The sequence below is a fragment of the Mesoplodon densirostris genome, chromosome 8, assembly GCF_025265405.1.
Source record: "Mesoplodon densirostris isolate mMesDen1 chromosome 8, mMesDen1 primary haplotype, whole genome shotgun sequence".
NCBI classification, from domain to species: Eukaryota; Metazoa; Chordata; class Mammalia; order Artiodactyla; family Ziphiidae; genus Mesoplodon; species Mesoplodon densirostris.
Genome location: NC_082668.1, coordinates 27949974 through 27967314, shown reverse-complemented (window position 1 = coordinate 27967314; position 17341 = coordinate 27949974). Strand labels below are relative to the sequence as shown.

The 17341-nt window shown below is 40.0% G+C and overlaps 1 protein-coding gene across 3 annotated transcripts in view; it reads left to right on the top strand.

The window, feature by feature from the left end:
- The first annotated feature begins 741 nt into the window (after positions 1-741).
- The window catches only part of UNC80 (unc-80 homolog, NALCN channel complex subunit), a 239604-nt gene continuing 223004 nt past the window's right edge, over positions 742-17341 (top strand). For all 3 annotated transcript variants that reach the window (XM_060106372.1, XM_060106370.1, XM_060106371.1), the window contains exons 1-6: positions 742-833; positions 1787-1835; positions 4529-4685; positions 5621-5922; positions 14406-14529; positions 16701-16774. In XM_060106372.1, coding sequence (XP_059962355.1) covers positions 742-833; positions 1787-1835; positions 4529-4685; positions 5621-5922; positions 14406-14529; positions 16701-16774 — 798 coding nt within the window. The remainder of the gene's footprint in view (positions 834-1786; positions 1836-4528; positions 4686-5620; positions 5923-14405; positions 14530-16700; positions 16775-17341) is intronic.

The following is a 17341-nucleotide window of genomic DNA, read 5'->3' as shown; positions in this document are numbered from 1 at the left end:
TTCTGCTTTGGCAAAACAAGCATGGTTACTTTCTTGTGGTTACCCTTTTACAATAAATTCTCACATCAGAGAACTTTCAAGCTTTCTGTTTTGCCAAACTTCCTTCCTGGTTTAGACTTCTAATAATTTTCATGTGCTCCTTCGGCTGAATCCCGAGGGTGGACTCCTGACCTCCTTGCTGGAGGTACGAAGGATGCCAGGGTTAGCGACTGCTCTGCGGTTCCCCAAAGCTCCTCCTCCCCGGAACGTGACACTTCTTCAGCTGCCAAGGTTGGGAAGCAGGACAGGGGACACTCCTGGGGTGCAGCTCCGAGGGGAGGAAGCCGAATTCTGGGGGCTAAAGAGGCCACGCGGGGGACCTGCGCGCGGTGCCGAGCTGGGACCCTTTTGGCCATCCCAGGGCTGCGCAACAACCTGACCCCTGTCCGGCGCGGGCCGCTGTCCACAGTGGGAGGTGCTGAAAGCAAGGAGAGGGCGCGGGGGCGGCGAGGCGGACAGCTTCTCCGAGCGCCTCCGTCCGCGCTCCTCGGTTCCTCCAGCCCTCCCCTCCTCCCGCAGCCATGTTCCACGCGCGGGGAGGGGCTGGGGAAGGGGAGAGGGACGGAGGATCAGGGCGGAGAGCGTCTGCTCTGCCTCAGGGAAGGAGGGGATGAGAGTTGGGGAGAGCAGCGGGAGGAAGCGGCGGCGGCTAGCGAGAAGCCAGCGCTGGGTCCTGCAGTGGAACTCCCAGGAGCCACCATCATGGTGAAGAGGAAGAGCTCCGAGGGCCAAGAGCAAGACAGCGGCCGCGGCATCCCCCTGCCCATCCAGACCTTCCTGTGGCGGCAAACCAGGTGAGGGGCGCAGAGGGCGCACCGCGGGCCGCCCTGGGCTGGGAGCGCTCCTGGGGCCGCCTGGGTCGTCGTCGTCGCCGCTGCCGCTGCCGCCGAGGCCGCGCCACAGCCTGCAGCTCCCTCTCTGGGGCTGGAAATCGAGCCTTCTGCACCCGCGTAAAAACACGCATTTAAAAAATATTTCAGTGAAGTTTGACGGCAAGCAGGTTGGCAGCTGTAGAATAAATATATGCATTATTTAGGGGGTGAGAGGGCAGAGAGCCTAGGGAGAGGGGGCGGGGGATTAGGGAAGATAATTATGACTGGTTGTGCTCCTGTGTCCAATTCCCCCTCCATCTCCTGCTGTAATTCCGGCCCGGTGACCTGTTGTTTTTCCAGCTCCTGTTTGTTGAATGTCTGCTATGCCCACTTGTTAACCATTTTTGCTCGGATTCAGCTAGTGTAATCTTCCTGGTTAAAGCCTCTGAGAAGAATCATTTTTGATAAGAATTTTTTTTTCTTGGAAAAACCTGAAACCTATTTCCATAAACAGGAAACAAGGTTTCCATTATTATTATTATTAATTATTATTATTTTAGAGATTTATCAGATAAGAAATTAGATTGTGAAAAATCATATGCCACAAGCTGTGTTCAGTTTTCAGTTTTTGAAATGACGGTACACATGAGTAATGCAACGCTTCTGACCATTGGTGATTTAGAATCCGATTAGGTAAAAAGTCTTCAGAATAAGACTGGATACAGAAAACGTAGAAATCCACAGCTTTTTCATATATGTAATCACACATATAAAAGCAAATGTCGTCAGCTGTTTAATATCCGCTCTTTAACAAGCCATAGGGAGGCATGAAATTTGTTTCATAGCACTGTCTTATTCGTTGAAAATATGTCAGAAGGATGCTCTAATAATAATTTTACTTGTGTTTAAAACAATTATTTCTATTAATTTTTCAGTGCATTTTTGAGGCCTAAACTGGGGAAGCAATATGAAGCCTCTTGTGTGGTATGTGATATTCACCATTTAATGACTATTTGCATATATTGTGTGGTAATTTGAAAGAAAGAATTTAAATTGTACTGTATATATTAATTCACTCAGAAAATATTGTTGAGCACCTACTATGTGCCAGGCACAAGTTCTAGATGATGAGATAGAGCAATAATCAAAACAAATATAGAGTTTGCATTCTACTGGGAGGGGGATAGGCCACTCATAAATGAGTAAAATATATAGCCAGCCAGGTGGTGATATGCGCTATGGAGAAAAATTAAGCAAGAAAGGGCATTAAGGAGCACTAGGGTGGAGGTTTCATGTTAGAAGTAGGAGATAGATAAGGTTTGCCTGCTAACGTGACCCTTGGACAAAGATTTGAAGGAAGGGAGGGAGAAATAGCTGAGGGCAGAGCAGAGGGAAAGCAAGTCTAAAGGCCCTAAGTGGGGAGGGGTAGAGCAGTAGAAGAGAGTGTGGAAAGATAACAGAATGAGGACAAGTGTAATAAGTCAAATCCTTAATCAACAAAATCAAAACAGTTATATAGTGGAAGCTCATAAAATGAGAGCCTATGACCTACTCAAAGTAATATGCAGTTCTGAACTTTTATGTCTTCCATTTTTTGTGCAAGTCTGAAATGGATGATATGAAATAATTATGAAAATAATGCTATTAATATTTATGCAAAATACAGTGCACTTGTCCTGAGATTCTAAGGGAATCCCATGACTTACAGATTGTCTTTTTACAAATTGAGAGGATGCAAAAACGTGAAGCAAAATTAAAATGGGCTTTTCAAAGACTTCATTAAAACTTGGAGCTCACATAAAGGTCTTTACACTGCATATATTATAACCTAAAAGTTGAAACCTACTCATTTGGATATTGCCATGATATTTGCAAATGACTTTATAGATGACAAATGACCTTCTACTAAGGAGCTCTGAAATGTGTTAGGGCCACACACTATTATGGAAGCCAATTGGAAAGTTAAACACCTCTCCCCATACACACACATACGTGCACAGCACACGCTCAAATAAGAATTTTTTCTGTTGCATTTCCTGCCCTTCAAAATTGTCATAGATATTTTTTTAAATCTAACTAACTTTTTAATAAGGACCTTTTAATGGGATTTGTTGTACTTAGCTCAAGTTAAAGTAATTTGACACCTGAAATCTCTGAGCCTTCCTCAAATCATGCTTACAGTTATACTAGCTTAAAATAACCCTGCTTTTCTGTTCTTGGCAAAGATATGTCTGACATTTTAATGTTGTCTCACGATATCAAGTAAGTCCCATTCATAGATACAGATAGATAGATAGAGAGTGATGTAAGCATAGAAAACAACTTCCAGGGTTTAAAATTACAAAAAGTTATATTAGTAACATTTAAGATGAAAATGGCATTAAGTATCTAAAGCTTCCTGAGATTATAAAATATATAACTCATCCTCTGAAAGTATATTCATCAAGACTGTATAAATTCTTTATAATCTTTTAATGTCTAACATACTCACCCTTTACTTAATGAATACTTAGATACCTGAGGGCTGAGGAATTTAAAAGTATTTGGATCTGCCTTTATCTGGTTTCTTTAAGAAAACCCCAAAGACTACATCTCTGATTGAGCTCCTTGCCAAACCTCAGCATGCCTTTCATTATGAAGGTGAATGTATTTTCTTTTCTTGAATCAAAGGTAAATAGCTTTCTTTGGAGAATCTCTGTATTAAGCCATATTTTTTCTCAGATATCCTAATAATTCCAATAGCACAGTTTGAGCACTTGGGACTGGTATTATGACCACTCGGGGAGAACACAGTTCTCTAGACCATTTGGGACATCAAGTAGCAAGCAGGTTCTGTTCATACAAGTCAAATGTTTATTAAATTTATTCTGATATTTGGTAGCTGCACTTTCCCCAACACCTTATAGTAATATCCTCCTCCACCTTCAAAGAGAAAAAACAACTCAGTAGGTCAACTTGTTCTGGGGCTTGGGGGTGGGGTGCTTCACTTGCTGAAAGTATCCCTGGCCAGGATAGAAGATTTAATAAACCACCAAAGCAAAAATGGCTTATTTCCCTCCTCCCTCCCTCCTTTCTTCTTTGCCTCCTTTTCTCTCTTTATTCAACAGTTAGATGAACAATCTTTATGGTTCTTGGCATTATGTAAGGAGTGCCCTGTGCCAGATCATTGCTAGGGACATGGAATAGCTCAGAGACCCCAAAATCAGATCTCTTGAAACAGTTGGATCTTATTTAACACTTGTTGCCCATTCACATAAATTCTGTACCTGAAGACACTTTCACAAAAGACATTTCACCTTGGACTGCAGTTGTGATAGCTCCTTTCAATGACCCAGCATCATTTTTATAAAATATTACATCCAAAACCTTCATACAGCTAAATGTGTTGTTGTACTCTTTTTGACGGGAGATTATTTTGGTGGAAATAAAAATCATTTAATAATTCAAGCCACATACTTTGGATCAAAAACGTGAAAATGGGTAGATAATAGGAAATTATCACTGACTCATTTCATGTCAACATACACAATGAAATGCAACCTGAGGGCACTCTAAAGGATTTGGTCTAGTGATACGTATCTTTTTGGGTATACAGTACCGTGTTGTCTATTTTTTCACCCATCAGAATCTCTAATTTCTTATTTTACTTTTTTTGTTGTTGTTGTTGTTATCTACAGTCCTTTGAACGAGTGTTGGTAGAAAACAAGCTGCATGGCCTCTCTCCGGCCCTCTCTGAAGCCATCCAGAGCATTTCCAGATGGGAACTGGTACAAGCTGCTTTGCCGCATGTCCTGCACTGCACTGCAACCCTGCTGTCAAACAGAAACAAGCTAGGTTGGTGCTCCTACATTCCTTCTTCATGACATACCATTGTCCTCACTCATGGTAACTCATAGTAACACTCACAATAACAACCTGTATAACTGACTATTTTTCCAGGCACTGGGCACACATTCTCATTTAATTCTGACAAAATCTCCCTCACGTTGGCGTCATTGTTATCTCCATTTTACCAATGAGGGAACTCGCTCTCTTTCTTTTAACTTTTTAACTTTACAAGAATATGTGAATGTGTTCTCCTTTTAAACATTAGAATGTTATAGAGAAGCTAAAGACTCTCTCTCACCTGTTCAAGATGAGTTCTAATCAGAGTTGTCCCTTTGTCCTCCCAGCGCCTAAAGCAACCACCTTCATGAATTTGTCATATTCCCCTCCAGATCTCTTCCCAACTTCGTGGTATTATGTGTATGTGTGCATGCATGCACATACATATTATTTTTCTTGTTTAGATTATTTTGCAGATTGCTTTTCCCACATGGCATTATGTCCTAGCCATCTGCCCCAAGATCTTCTCCATCCAGTTCCTTCCCCTCATTTGGGTCTCTTCTCAAATGTTACCTTTAGAGAGGGGCCTTTCCTAATCACACTGTCTAAAATGGAGTAGCTGTTATCCTCAAAGCCCATACTCTTAACTACTGTGCTGCTTATTTGGTTATATATGTGGGTATCTGACTGAAAAGATGTGATGCACGCAGTTTCTTGCCCTGTGTCAGCATATCATTCTGCAGGGATTGCAGCCAGTTAGAAAGTCCCAAAGCAAGAGTGAACCCTTTCAGTAGTGGCTGTAAGTGGTGTAGAGAAATGCTAGTTTCTCCCAGGAAATCAAGCCACAGAACAAAACAAGGATGTTCTTCCCACACCCAAGGTTGACACCCGTTGTTCTGGTCACAGAGTTTGCCTTAACCTAGCTGTGTTGTTGTCCCATGCAGGCCACCAGGATAAACTGGGTGTCGCTGAGACAAAACTCCTTCATACCCTGCACTGGATGCTCCTGGAGGCCCCCCAGGACTGCAACAGCGAGCGTTTTGGGGGCACAGACCGAGGCTCCAGCTGGGGTGGCAGCAGCAGTGCTTTCATCCACCAGGTTGAAAACCAGGGTTCTCCAGGGCAGCCTTGCCAAAACAATTCCAATGATGAAGAAGAAAACAACCGACGGAAGATCTTCCAGAACTCCATGGCTACTGTGGAGCTCTTTGTGTTTCTGTTTGCTCCGCTGGTACACAGGATCAAGGTAAGCAGGAAGCTGGTGAGGGCTAAGGGGAACTAGAAGTCAGATGAGGGTTTGCTTCAAATGGTATTTCTGTATTTGGCATCCATGTCTTTGTGTGATCTTATAGCAAAAGCCAAGACATGGAGAGCTTTGTTTTTATTCTAAACTATTGAACGTTATTTCAAAACCACAATTGTCCTACTCAAAAGTCTTCAATGGTTCTCCATCTGCCCCAAGGTAATACCCAATATATTAAACGTGGCATATAGAGTCAACTGTGATCTGGGGCTTAAATCCTGACTTAACTGATGAATTGCCGATCCCTGCTGGCCACCTCATGGTCCAGTTCTGGGAGCCCTGTGAACCATTCCCTGAATATGCCCCTGCTGTTTGCTCTGCCCCCCCTTTCCCTCCTCTGTTCCTTTCATGGTTCTTCAAACTTCAACTTTAGTGTCATCATTTGCATGAAGCTTTTCCTCTGACCTTCCCCATGTAGGTTTAGTCACCATCTCCTTTGAATTTCTACAGTATGTTGTAGCTACTTCTATTATAGTGCAAGATCTGGAACAGAAGTTTTTACTGTGGACTTTTTGATATTTTGGTATACAGCCTAAGAATTGCTTTTCAAAATACTTCTAAATGCATAAAGTACAAAACATAATATTACATGGAAACAAATTGTATTAAAATACAATTCTATACATGTACCCCTTGGATCTGAAAGAGACAATATTATTTTAAATCATAGTGCTACCACTTTCTAGCTGTGTGATCTTGTTGATATTACTTAACCTCTGGGATCCTCCATTGCATAAAATCGTGGATATTCAAACACAGGGTGAATATATATGAAGACATAATGCATGGAAAGTACATAGAAAAAAAGATCAAGTACATGGAAAGAAATCAAGAACTATTTGTTACTTCTGTGAATGAATAAATTACAATATTCCATCTAAGTGCTCGGATAAGAGATAAGAAGGAATTAATATGCTCAACTGTTCTTTAATAGAATATTAGGATCTTAATCTGATTGACTCTGTTCCATGGCTGGTAGGACTAGAATTGAAACTACCTGTAAATCCCCAAAATGCTTCGCATGCACTGGCCACATTGTCTATCAAAATTATCAAAAGATATTAAATGTTAAATTAAATTGCTGCTTTAAAAGCATTACACTTTCTATTTTTAAAAGTCTTTGATAAAGGTTATACTTAATGGGAAGCATTACTTTAACTGAGATGGTCCCCCTGACCTGTGGGATCTGCAGGATCTGGCTCATGCCCTGCTACCTGGCCTCATCTCCCTCCATCTCACTAGCCTCTCTCTTGTTCACTAAGTTGCAGGCTCCCCAGAGACTTATCATCAAACTCAACACATTTGTTTTTGCTTTCAGGCCTTTGCACTGGTTTTTTCTTCTATCTGAAACATTTACTGCCACCTTCCACCCTAGATTTTCACATGGCCATGTTCTTTTCATCAATTTACTCACAACTCAAGTGTTACCAACTCAAAGTATTTCCCTGGTTACTTTAGTGCCACTAGGACATGACTCTACATTTTTTGTTGTTTCCTTCTTAGCACCTCTCAGTACCTGAAATTATTTTATGTGTTTGTTTACATGTTTGTTGCCCATCACCCCCACCAGAACAGAGGTTCTCGAGCAAAGGGACACTGCCTGTCCAGGTCACAACCCTATCTGATAGTGTCTAAAATAATGTCTGGCATATATGAGGCAATCAATAAATATGTAATGACTGTCACTAAATAAACCCAAGTTATTATCAGAAGCTGATCCAGATGCTAAAAGTAGCAATTATATGTAGGTACATAGTCCCCAAAACAGAAAGGGCAAGAAAGAAAGCTCCTTAAAAAAAAAAAAAAAAGATAGTCTGTAACATGTCTATTTGTAGAGAGAGATCCTCTGGATTAAAAGATGTGAAAGGGGGGCTTCCCTGGTGGTGCAGTGGTTGAGAGTCTGCCTGCCGATGCAGGGGACATGGGTTCGTGCCCCAGTCTGGGAAGATCCCACATGCCGCAGAGCGGCTGGGCTCGTGAGCCATGTCCGCTGAGCCTGCGCGTCTGGAGCCTGTGCTCCACAACGGGAGAGGCCACAACAGTGAGAGGCCTGTGTACAGCAAAAAAAAAAAAAAAAAAAAAAAAAAAAAAATGTGGAAGTATAGGAGTGGCTGGAATGGCTATAATTTTATTTGAAAACATGTTGAGAGTCCAAGATTTGGAAACAGATAGGCCTGTGTTAGAATCCAGTGCTTGCTGCTTCCTATTCTATGTAGGAAAGACATCGAACAATTAACTTCTTTAAGCCTCAGTTTTCTCAAGTATAAATTGAACATAAGAAAAATTTTATGGAACATTGTGAGGATTAAACAAATTAAAGTGCTCAACCTGACACACAAAAAGGCATTAACAAATGGTAGTTTTTAGTGTTGGCATTTTATTGCTATTGACATTATGGATTATTAGTAGAAGGGGAGCCAGATCTTCCTTCAGGGGAGACCACACAGATAGTGAGGAAAGCTGGCTCAGCATCCCCAAGTTTTACCTATGGCCTGGGATTGGGGTATTTATAAGGAAGTAAAACAATGCCTATGAAACACTGTACAGCAATTAATACATAGTATTGTAACAATTACTGTTGGCTATTATTACTAGTATTATTGTTTTATCATTTTATTATTGCTATGAGAGAAATATTGTTCTAGATGCCATAGGGAACAAAAAATATTAATGAGTCAATAAATTTCACCACAAGGCTTTTTTCATCTGAGCAAGGGCTTTGCTTTTATCAGTGTAGTGAGGAATGAACAGTCCCTTGATCAGGGTTTCTTAATCTTGGCACCATTGGCATTTGGGGCCAGATAATTCTTTGTCCTGTGCTTTGTAGGATATTTACTGACATCTCTGGCTTCTACCCACTAGATGCCAGTAGTACCTCCTTCCTCCGAACTGTTACAACCACAAATGATTCTAGACATTGACAGATGTCTTTAAGGGGTGGGGAGGGGTAAGAGTGCTCCTGATTGAGATCCACTGACCTAGATCTTTTATTTGCCTGCTAGTTATCAGGCCCTACCGTCCTTCTCCGTACTGTACCCATGTCCACTTCTCCTCACCAGCACCTTTAATGGCCTTTTCTCCCTATTCTTCCTTTGCATTTGTCCTTCAGAACTCCAGCCCCAGATCAAGACCGAAAGCCACCTCTTCTATCCCAGCCCCAGAGATCTGCATGCTCCTGGGGTAAAACCAGACGACAGTCCAGCCTGTTGTTTCTACAAATTGTGGTCTCAAGCTCCGTGTGCCGCCCCCCTTGTCAGTCCTTGTCTTGATTCCCTCGAGTCCCCACTCTGTGCTCACATAGACAGTGTTTTACGTTGAGGCTCTTACAGGACATAGTACTGAGGAGGCATGAAGGGCTGAAATCCAGCCTAGGCATGAGCCTGCGCCTCCACTTCCACCCCTCCTCAATCCCTTCCACGTGCTCTGCTTTCCTCTATTAGGTAACAGAAGTTTTCACGTATCATTTCTAATTCTTACAAACACCCACAGGAAGGTGGATATCTTTGTCTTCACTTTACCAAAGAGGAAACTGAGGTCCAGAGAGGTAATAATCAAGCTCATTAAGTAACCGAGGTGGGATTCAAACCCAATTCCATCTGACTTTCTACAAAACTATACTGTTTCTTTTGTTTCTGTGCTGGAACTCTTCTCATCAAGGTCATGAACAACCTTGAGCTATTGAACCTAATCTTTATTTTGCTGTCTTCATTTCACTAAAATTTAGCTGCATTTGAACTTACAATCCTTTCTTCTTGAAGTTTTTTATTCCTTTGGTAGCACCACACTCTGCTAGTTCTCCTTGCATCCCTGGCTATTTCTGCTCTATCTCCTTTGAGAGCTCATCTTCTTTGCCTGCTCCTCTAACATTGTGGTTCTCCAGGGATGCAACCTAGACCCTTTGCACTTCTCACTTTGTCTTCTCTTTGGAGACCTCCTCTCCTGCTTCATTTACCATTTGTATCCTAATAGGCTGAGGTCACCTAATTTTATATGTCTAAAGTAGTCTCCTTTCCTAACCTCTAGACCAACTTGTCAACTAGCTTCTCTAGATAGATCATCTAAGGGCATTTCAGATTTCCCCTGGAATGAACCATTGTCCTGATGTTCTGTATTTCAGGTGATGGACCCATTTATATAAATTCAAAACCTAGGCGCTTCCTTTGATTACTCCTTCATCCTTACCTACACATTCCACTAATCACAGAGTTCTACTCATTTTGTCTCTTAAATATTTCTCAAATTTACCTAATTTTCTTCATCCCTATTATCCTCCTTAACCCAAGATTTCATCATCCATTGCTTGGGCCTCTTACTTGGACCACTTTCTAACTGGATTTACAGTCTCATGGCTTGTCTCATAAAATCCAACCTCAACACCAAAGTGATCTCTCTAAAATGCAGATCTGAACATATCACTAACATACTTAAAGTAATTTGTTGATTTCTTATTATACAGAGGATGAAACTCTAGCTCTCCAGTGTGGTAAATGGGACCTCCATGACCTGCATGGTTACCTCTCCTGCCTATGAGCTCCAAATGCTTGGAGTCTCCCTAAAAACATAACATGCTTTGTTCCAGGCCTATTTCATGCCAGTCATGTCACCTGGAATACCCTCCTACCCTACCCTTCTGCCTAGAAAATTCTTACTCATCATTTATGACTTCACTCCAGATCTATCCTCCCTCCTTCTCTATCTCTATAATATATTAGACTATTTTTATTATTATTTTTAGCTTCTTATTATCATTATCTCTTTATCTGTCCATCTCTTCTACTAGATTCCAGATGGTTTGAGAATAGGAATTATCATTGTATCTTGGGTAGCTAATATAGTGTCTGTGTTTTGTAGGCATTTAATTGATATTTATTGAATGAATTAGTTTACTAATTAGCAAATAATCTAAGTGACTCATCCTTTTGTAAGACAGTGTATAATTCAATGCATTTTTATGCTTTTACAACTAGCTCAAATATTTTACATGAAATCAATAATCTGAAAATTCTGTCAAATATATTATTAAATGATGAACATTTGTTACAACTAAGGAATCTACTTTAAGTGTGCTGCCAACATTTTCTTGATTTGAGCCTAATCATTTATTCCTTCCATAAATATTTACTGAGTGCGTACTACATGCTAGGCACTGTTCAGAGTGCTGGAGAAACAGCAGGGGATAAAACAAAATCCAAGCCCTCAAGGAGATTTTTATAAAATTCTTATGTCTGAAGTAAACAATTTTAAAACAGAATTTAAAATAATAGTTGTTTAAGTAGATGTCTCTAAGCTACTAGTAAACACATTTAGAATTGCTTCATGTCATCATGGAAACAGGCTTTCATTGCAAGCAACATTGTGGAAATGTTGATTCTTTGAATTTTTACACCTTCTGGTTTTTCTCAGAACCTTTCTAGACCACCCACCCCACAGCTGTTTGAATGATAGAGTACCTTCTCCAACTTCAGAGTTTCTGTTCATGTGTGCATAGGTGTATATATCCCACTGGGTGGCCCATGAAAGGGGATTCTATAAGAGGAATTAGTGACCCAGAGTTTATCCATTCATCCAACTTAAGAGGACTTACAAAGGAGCATATCAACATAAGAACTGGCCATCCGTTCTGCAGGTGTTCAGGTCTAAAGAATGATCAGATTTATTTGGTGTTATTTGGAGACTGTAACATATGCTCAATTAATCAACAATTATGTATTGATGTTCAAGGAAAAATGCACAGAAGGAGAACTCAACTTGTCTTCAAGAAATATACAGTCTAGTTGGGGGTATATCAAACAAAACAAAATCATGACAGTAACTGTCACTGAGTGGATAGAACAGAGTTTAAAGGCCAGGATGTCAGTTTAAGAGAGTCCACTTCCTGTTGCAATGTCCATTGGAGTTTTATTTGTGCCAAGATTACTTAGAAGAAATGTGGAAAAGGACCAATCTCTGAAACTAAGAAATTGTCAAAACCAGATCAATTGTGATTTAGCATTCTGCATTTCTGGAGACAGATCTGATATACTTTGCACATGGTTAATTCCCTGATTGCTGGATCTAATACCACACATGATACCATGCAGACTTCCCCATGTCCATTTCAAGGGAAAGCGGTTGCTTTCCCCTTAACGTCGGATCTGTCTATCTAGTTGTTTACTCAGTATATCTAGTTGAATGTCTAACAGGCCTCTCAAACTTAACACGTCTAAAACTAGGCTCCTGATATCCCAAACCTGTTCCTCCTTTATCTTGCCCATCTTTATCAGTGGCAAAGCCAAAAAATCTTTGACATCTCTTTTTCCTACACTCTACCTCTAGTCAATTAACAAATTCTATAAACTGTATCTTCAAAATGTATCCAGAATCTACAGCTTCTCATTTTGCCCTCTACTAATACCCTAGTCTAATGATCTTTCACCTAGTTGATAATAATAGCTCCCTAGTCTCTTTCCTCCCTTGCCCTTTCTCAAACTATTCTCAATAGCCTGAGTGATCCTCAAAACATACATCGAGTCATGTCATTCCACTATTCAAAACCCTCCAGTGACTTCTCATGTTACTCAGTAATTGAAGTCCTTACTATGACGTATCAGGCCCTATATTATTTGGAATTCGAAAACGTCTCCAATCTTATTTTTTCCTACTCTTCTGTCATTCACTTGACTCCAGGCGCACAGTTCTTGGCTGTTTCTTGACACACAAGGTATACTTAGGACCTTTGCACTTGCTGATCCCTTTTCACAAAATGCTTTTTCTGGAAATATCTACTTGGCAGCTCCTTCATTTCATTCAGATCCTTATTCAAAAGTCACCTGCACAAGAAGGGCTTCCCTGGCCTTCCTGTCTAAAACATCAGCACCTTGTCTGATACTTCCCTTTCCCTGCTTTACTTCTCCTTTGCACTGCAGAGCAGGGATTTTTGTATGCTTTGTTCACTGTTGTATCCCAGAACCTAGAATAGGACCAGGTACACAGTAGGTGGTCTGTAAATATTTGTAGAATGAAAGTGGCATGAATTTGACCAAATGCTTTTCCAATACTGACACTAGATGCTTTTCCTTCATGGGTACTGCTGTGGTGCCAGGATCTTGGTCTGTAGCTTACAGAAGAGTCCCCTCTTTACCAACATGGAGATGTATTCAGGGATTTCATCTAGCCTTTCCAGTTGAAGCTTCCTTTGAGCTACATTGATTCACCATTTGCAGAATAATTTGTTTTTCCTTTTTTTCAATTTCTTTCCAGCTCTCCTCCTCTAGATCAGTGATTTTCAACCGTAGCTACACATGAGAGTCACCAGGGGCAACTCAAGAAAACCTCACAGCAATTCTAATTTAATTGGTCTGGTTAGGGGAGGAAGCAGGGCCTGGGCCTCCTAGGTTTTAAAAGCTCCCCAGGTGATTATAATATACAAGCCAGGTTGCAAATCACCACCCTGTGAATTCCTGGTCTCACTTATGTTCATTAATCTGCAGTCACTCTCTCTGCTTCCATCTCTACATTGTTTTGAGAGGCTGAGGTGTTGAAAATGTAACCTCAGAATGTCATACATTTGTACTTATACAATTGCATTTTAAACATCTCAGCCACTCAAAATGATGTAATGATGAAGCAGAGAATGTACTCCCTGGAAGAGACCTTCAATTGTAGATAACCGTATGAGTATGGGTTGTAAAGTACAATTCAACAAGTACCTGAAGTATCATGAACCCAATTCCTAATGCTGTATTTAGCATTGTGATGATGACAGGGGCTGTGGCTACATCGCTGCCCTCAGGGAATTAAAGATTGTTGAGAAGGCAACAATATAAAATAACATGCTAAGAAGGGTCTAACTATATGTTCCTGATTCCATGAAATGCAAGAATAAAAGATAGACTGGAGAATAGAAAGTCAAAATAGCATCTGAGGATATTGCCTTATGAGGGAGAAAGAAGGACAAATCATTAAGAAGAATAATAACAATAACCACAAGTAAAGAGATCTGCCAAGACCCTTGAAATAAAAAGGCCTCAATCATTGCTAACAGAAAACAATAATTGTGTGTTTCATGCCCAAAGCTGCATCTTAATTAATTATTCATTTTGCCTAAAGCAGACCACGGTGATTTCTATCGTAATTATGATGATAATTTAAGGCTATTGGTTTACCCTAGAAACACGCATCAGAGTGATGAAGGAAGGTCTTGAAAATCAGCCTACATTGAAAATAATCGTGTGAATGATGTTCTTTTTTTATACAATTTTAGAAGGTTACTTTCCATTTATAGTTATTACAAAATATTGGCTATATTCCCCATGTTGTACAATACATCCTTGAGCCTATCTTACACCCAATAGTTTGTGCCACAAACTATTGGGTGAATGATGTTAACCATTGCATTGACTGGTCTCTTCAGCCAGTTCTTGGATATAGATCTTCTCTTCTCCCAGGAATCTGACCTCACGTTCCGACTGGCGAGTGGGCTTGTTATATGGCAGCCCATGTGGGAGCACAGACAGCCCGAAGTCTCTGGCTTCACAGCACTGGTGAAACCCATCAGGAGCATCATTACAGGTTTGTGACTCAGACACCCAGTGGGACAGTGTCAGCATCCGTAGGAGTGAGGGCGATGGGATGATTTGCTCTTAAGAAACCAAGAGGAAGAAAACTTCAGGGAGTTATCTAGGTGCCCCAGGTACAGGGCTCATTTACATGATGAGAAATTCTAAACCAGGAGCACATGCTGCTGAGTTGTATGACTTTGGGTAAGTCATTTAAACTTCCTGTGCCTGTGTTTCCTCATCTGTAAAATAGGGTAGGGGTTAAAACACAGTATTACAAGTACTTACAGGGTTGTTATGAGGAATAAATGAGTTAATATATGTAACATTACTTAGAAGAATGCCAGGCACATAGTAAGTGAATAAGTGGTAGCTGTTATTATTTCATCATTATGGTAGATGGAGTAGCAGCTCCTTAACGATCTTGCCTTAGTGGGTTTTTTTTTTTTTTTTTTTTTTATCAAGGCATTTCACTACAGGAATTGTCCAATGCAATAGTCCTACTGTCGAATTGTAGAAAGAGTACAACATGATAGCTTGAAAAGTGCCTGAAAAGTTCATGCTCCACCCCAGATCTATCTCTTACCATGTATGTAACCTAACCTCCCTGAGCATTTCTATTTCTTTAAAATGGAGATAAAAATACCACCTTATATGGCTTCATAGTGAGGAGTCAATGAGAATGCATATAAAGTGCCCATTTTATAGAGTACTTAATTACATACTTCTATTCCCAGCCCAACTTTTAGCATCAGTAACAAAATTTAAAAAGAGATAAATTATGTGGGAAACCTACAGAAGTGTGTGTGTGTGTGTGTGTGTGTATGTGTGTGTATACACACACTGAAGTATATACAGAAGTATATATATGTATACATATATACATATATATAGTTAACTTTATAAGGTTTCTCTGCAGACAGGGGAGGATTATGAATGGAAAAGAGCTTTGTAAAGGGAGGGAAACCATAAACAAGTTCTTACATGCTTTATTTTCTCCTATAACTTAACACAAACTTGCAAGGATCATAGCATGTTAAGGAATTTTGTAAACTAAGGAGTTGCATAGTATTCATATACGTGATAAGATGCTTATAGTGACAAATCATGCTTATTATAGCCATTCAAAAGATGAAAATTTTCATACAGTAAAAGTAGACTAATCCCTCAATTTACATGTATATAATCCATTAACTATTGAAATAAATTGTAAATTAAAGAGTAACAGTCTATCATAATATTTAGATATCAAGGAACTAAGTAAAGATGCCATAGTCAGAAGTGATCTACTTCAGAATCCATGGATGGAGTGAGGTTAACACTTGTATAAAAACTAAGGAATCATGTCCCTCCATGAAAGCACCTGAGCTATTCACTTCCCCCCTCCCTATGCTTCTCAGTGATATTCACAGCAGGTTCCTTACCCTCTGCTTGATGCCTGTGGACTTGAAATGGTGTCCACTGAGGGTAAATTAAACTCAACTTAGCATGACCAGAAGAAAAACAATGGCACATGAGTGGCACTCCTCTGATCTCTTGCTTTGTGATTTGGTAAATCACTTTGCCTCTCAGCACCAAAGTATTCCAATTCAAATGGGGCCTGTCGTTTTGGCTTCCCATTGATCCTCCGGTAAAGATGTGACTGGTTTGAAGCTTACCTCAGGGGCAGCTTAATATATTCAATAAAGCACCTGGAGCCAGGTAGCCTGGGCTGGAACCTTTTTGTAAGGGTCAGTGACCTTGGGCAAGTTAAATTCCCTGTTCCTTAGTATCTTCATCTGTAAAATGGGTCTGGAAGTATACCATAAGTTATTACAGGGTTATTGTAAGTGTTAAATCAGTTGATATATGTAAAACGCTTAGAACAGGACTTGACAGATATTAGGTATTATGTAGATGTTAACTGTTATAATTTTTAATATGGCCAATTTTTAGCACTTTAACCTATTGAGTCGTACTGAATAAATGAAGAAATCTATATTGATAACCTAGAAATGCTAAGATTTTTGAATATGTTATGTGATTTCTCTTACAACATATGCTATTAAATGTCTTCTTTCAAGGTTTTAATGATCTATTAAAATAGGTTTTTGATTTGAAAGTGGAATGAACTTAGGAAATAAAATACCTTATATAACATATAAACTTATAAAATTTGTGGTGGGATTTCATCCATCTTTGCAGCTAAGAGAAGCTCTCCCATCAACAGTCAAAGTCAGACCTGTGAATCACCAAATCAAGACACAAGACACCGAGAGGTGAGTATATTATAATCATGAGAAGAAGGGTGGTCATTCCTTGAACATAGTGTAATGTGAAGGGTAAGACTTGATCAGTGCTTTATCTCAATGGCTAGCATGTAACAATAAATGTTAGTTATCATTCATCCTGCATTAACTCAAGTATCATCTCGTTCTCAATTATTGAATCTCCTAATGTTCGCTAGGCAAACCTAATATAGGTACAATAGTACTGCAGCAGTGGGGAAGGAAAGGAGGCTTAAGATACAGCATCCTTTAAGGAAACTAAAGTTTAATTGAGGAATCAAGACCAATCCACATAAAACAGAAGATGCGTAATAAAACAGAATATAATTTAATGTAAATTCATCATGCACTGTTTGATTCAGAAGTGAAATGAAGACCAGGGTAGTTCAAAGCCACATAGAAATGTATACTGTCATTAACTTAATACATGTTAGGTGACCTGCTTTCACTTCCAGTTCAGCATGTGAAAAATACAGTTTACTGCTTTCCATCAAAATTGGATCCTCTTTCCAACTCATGCCTTATTGCCAGGAGTAGCATCATCCTTTTCACCCTCAA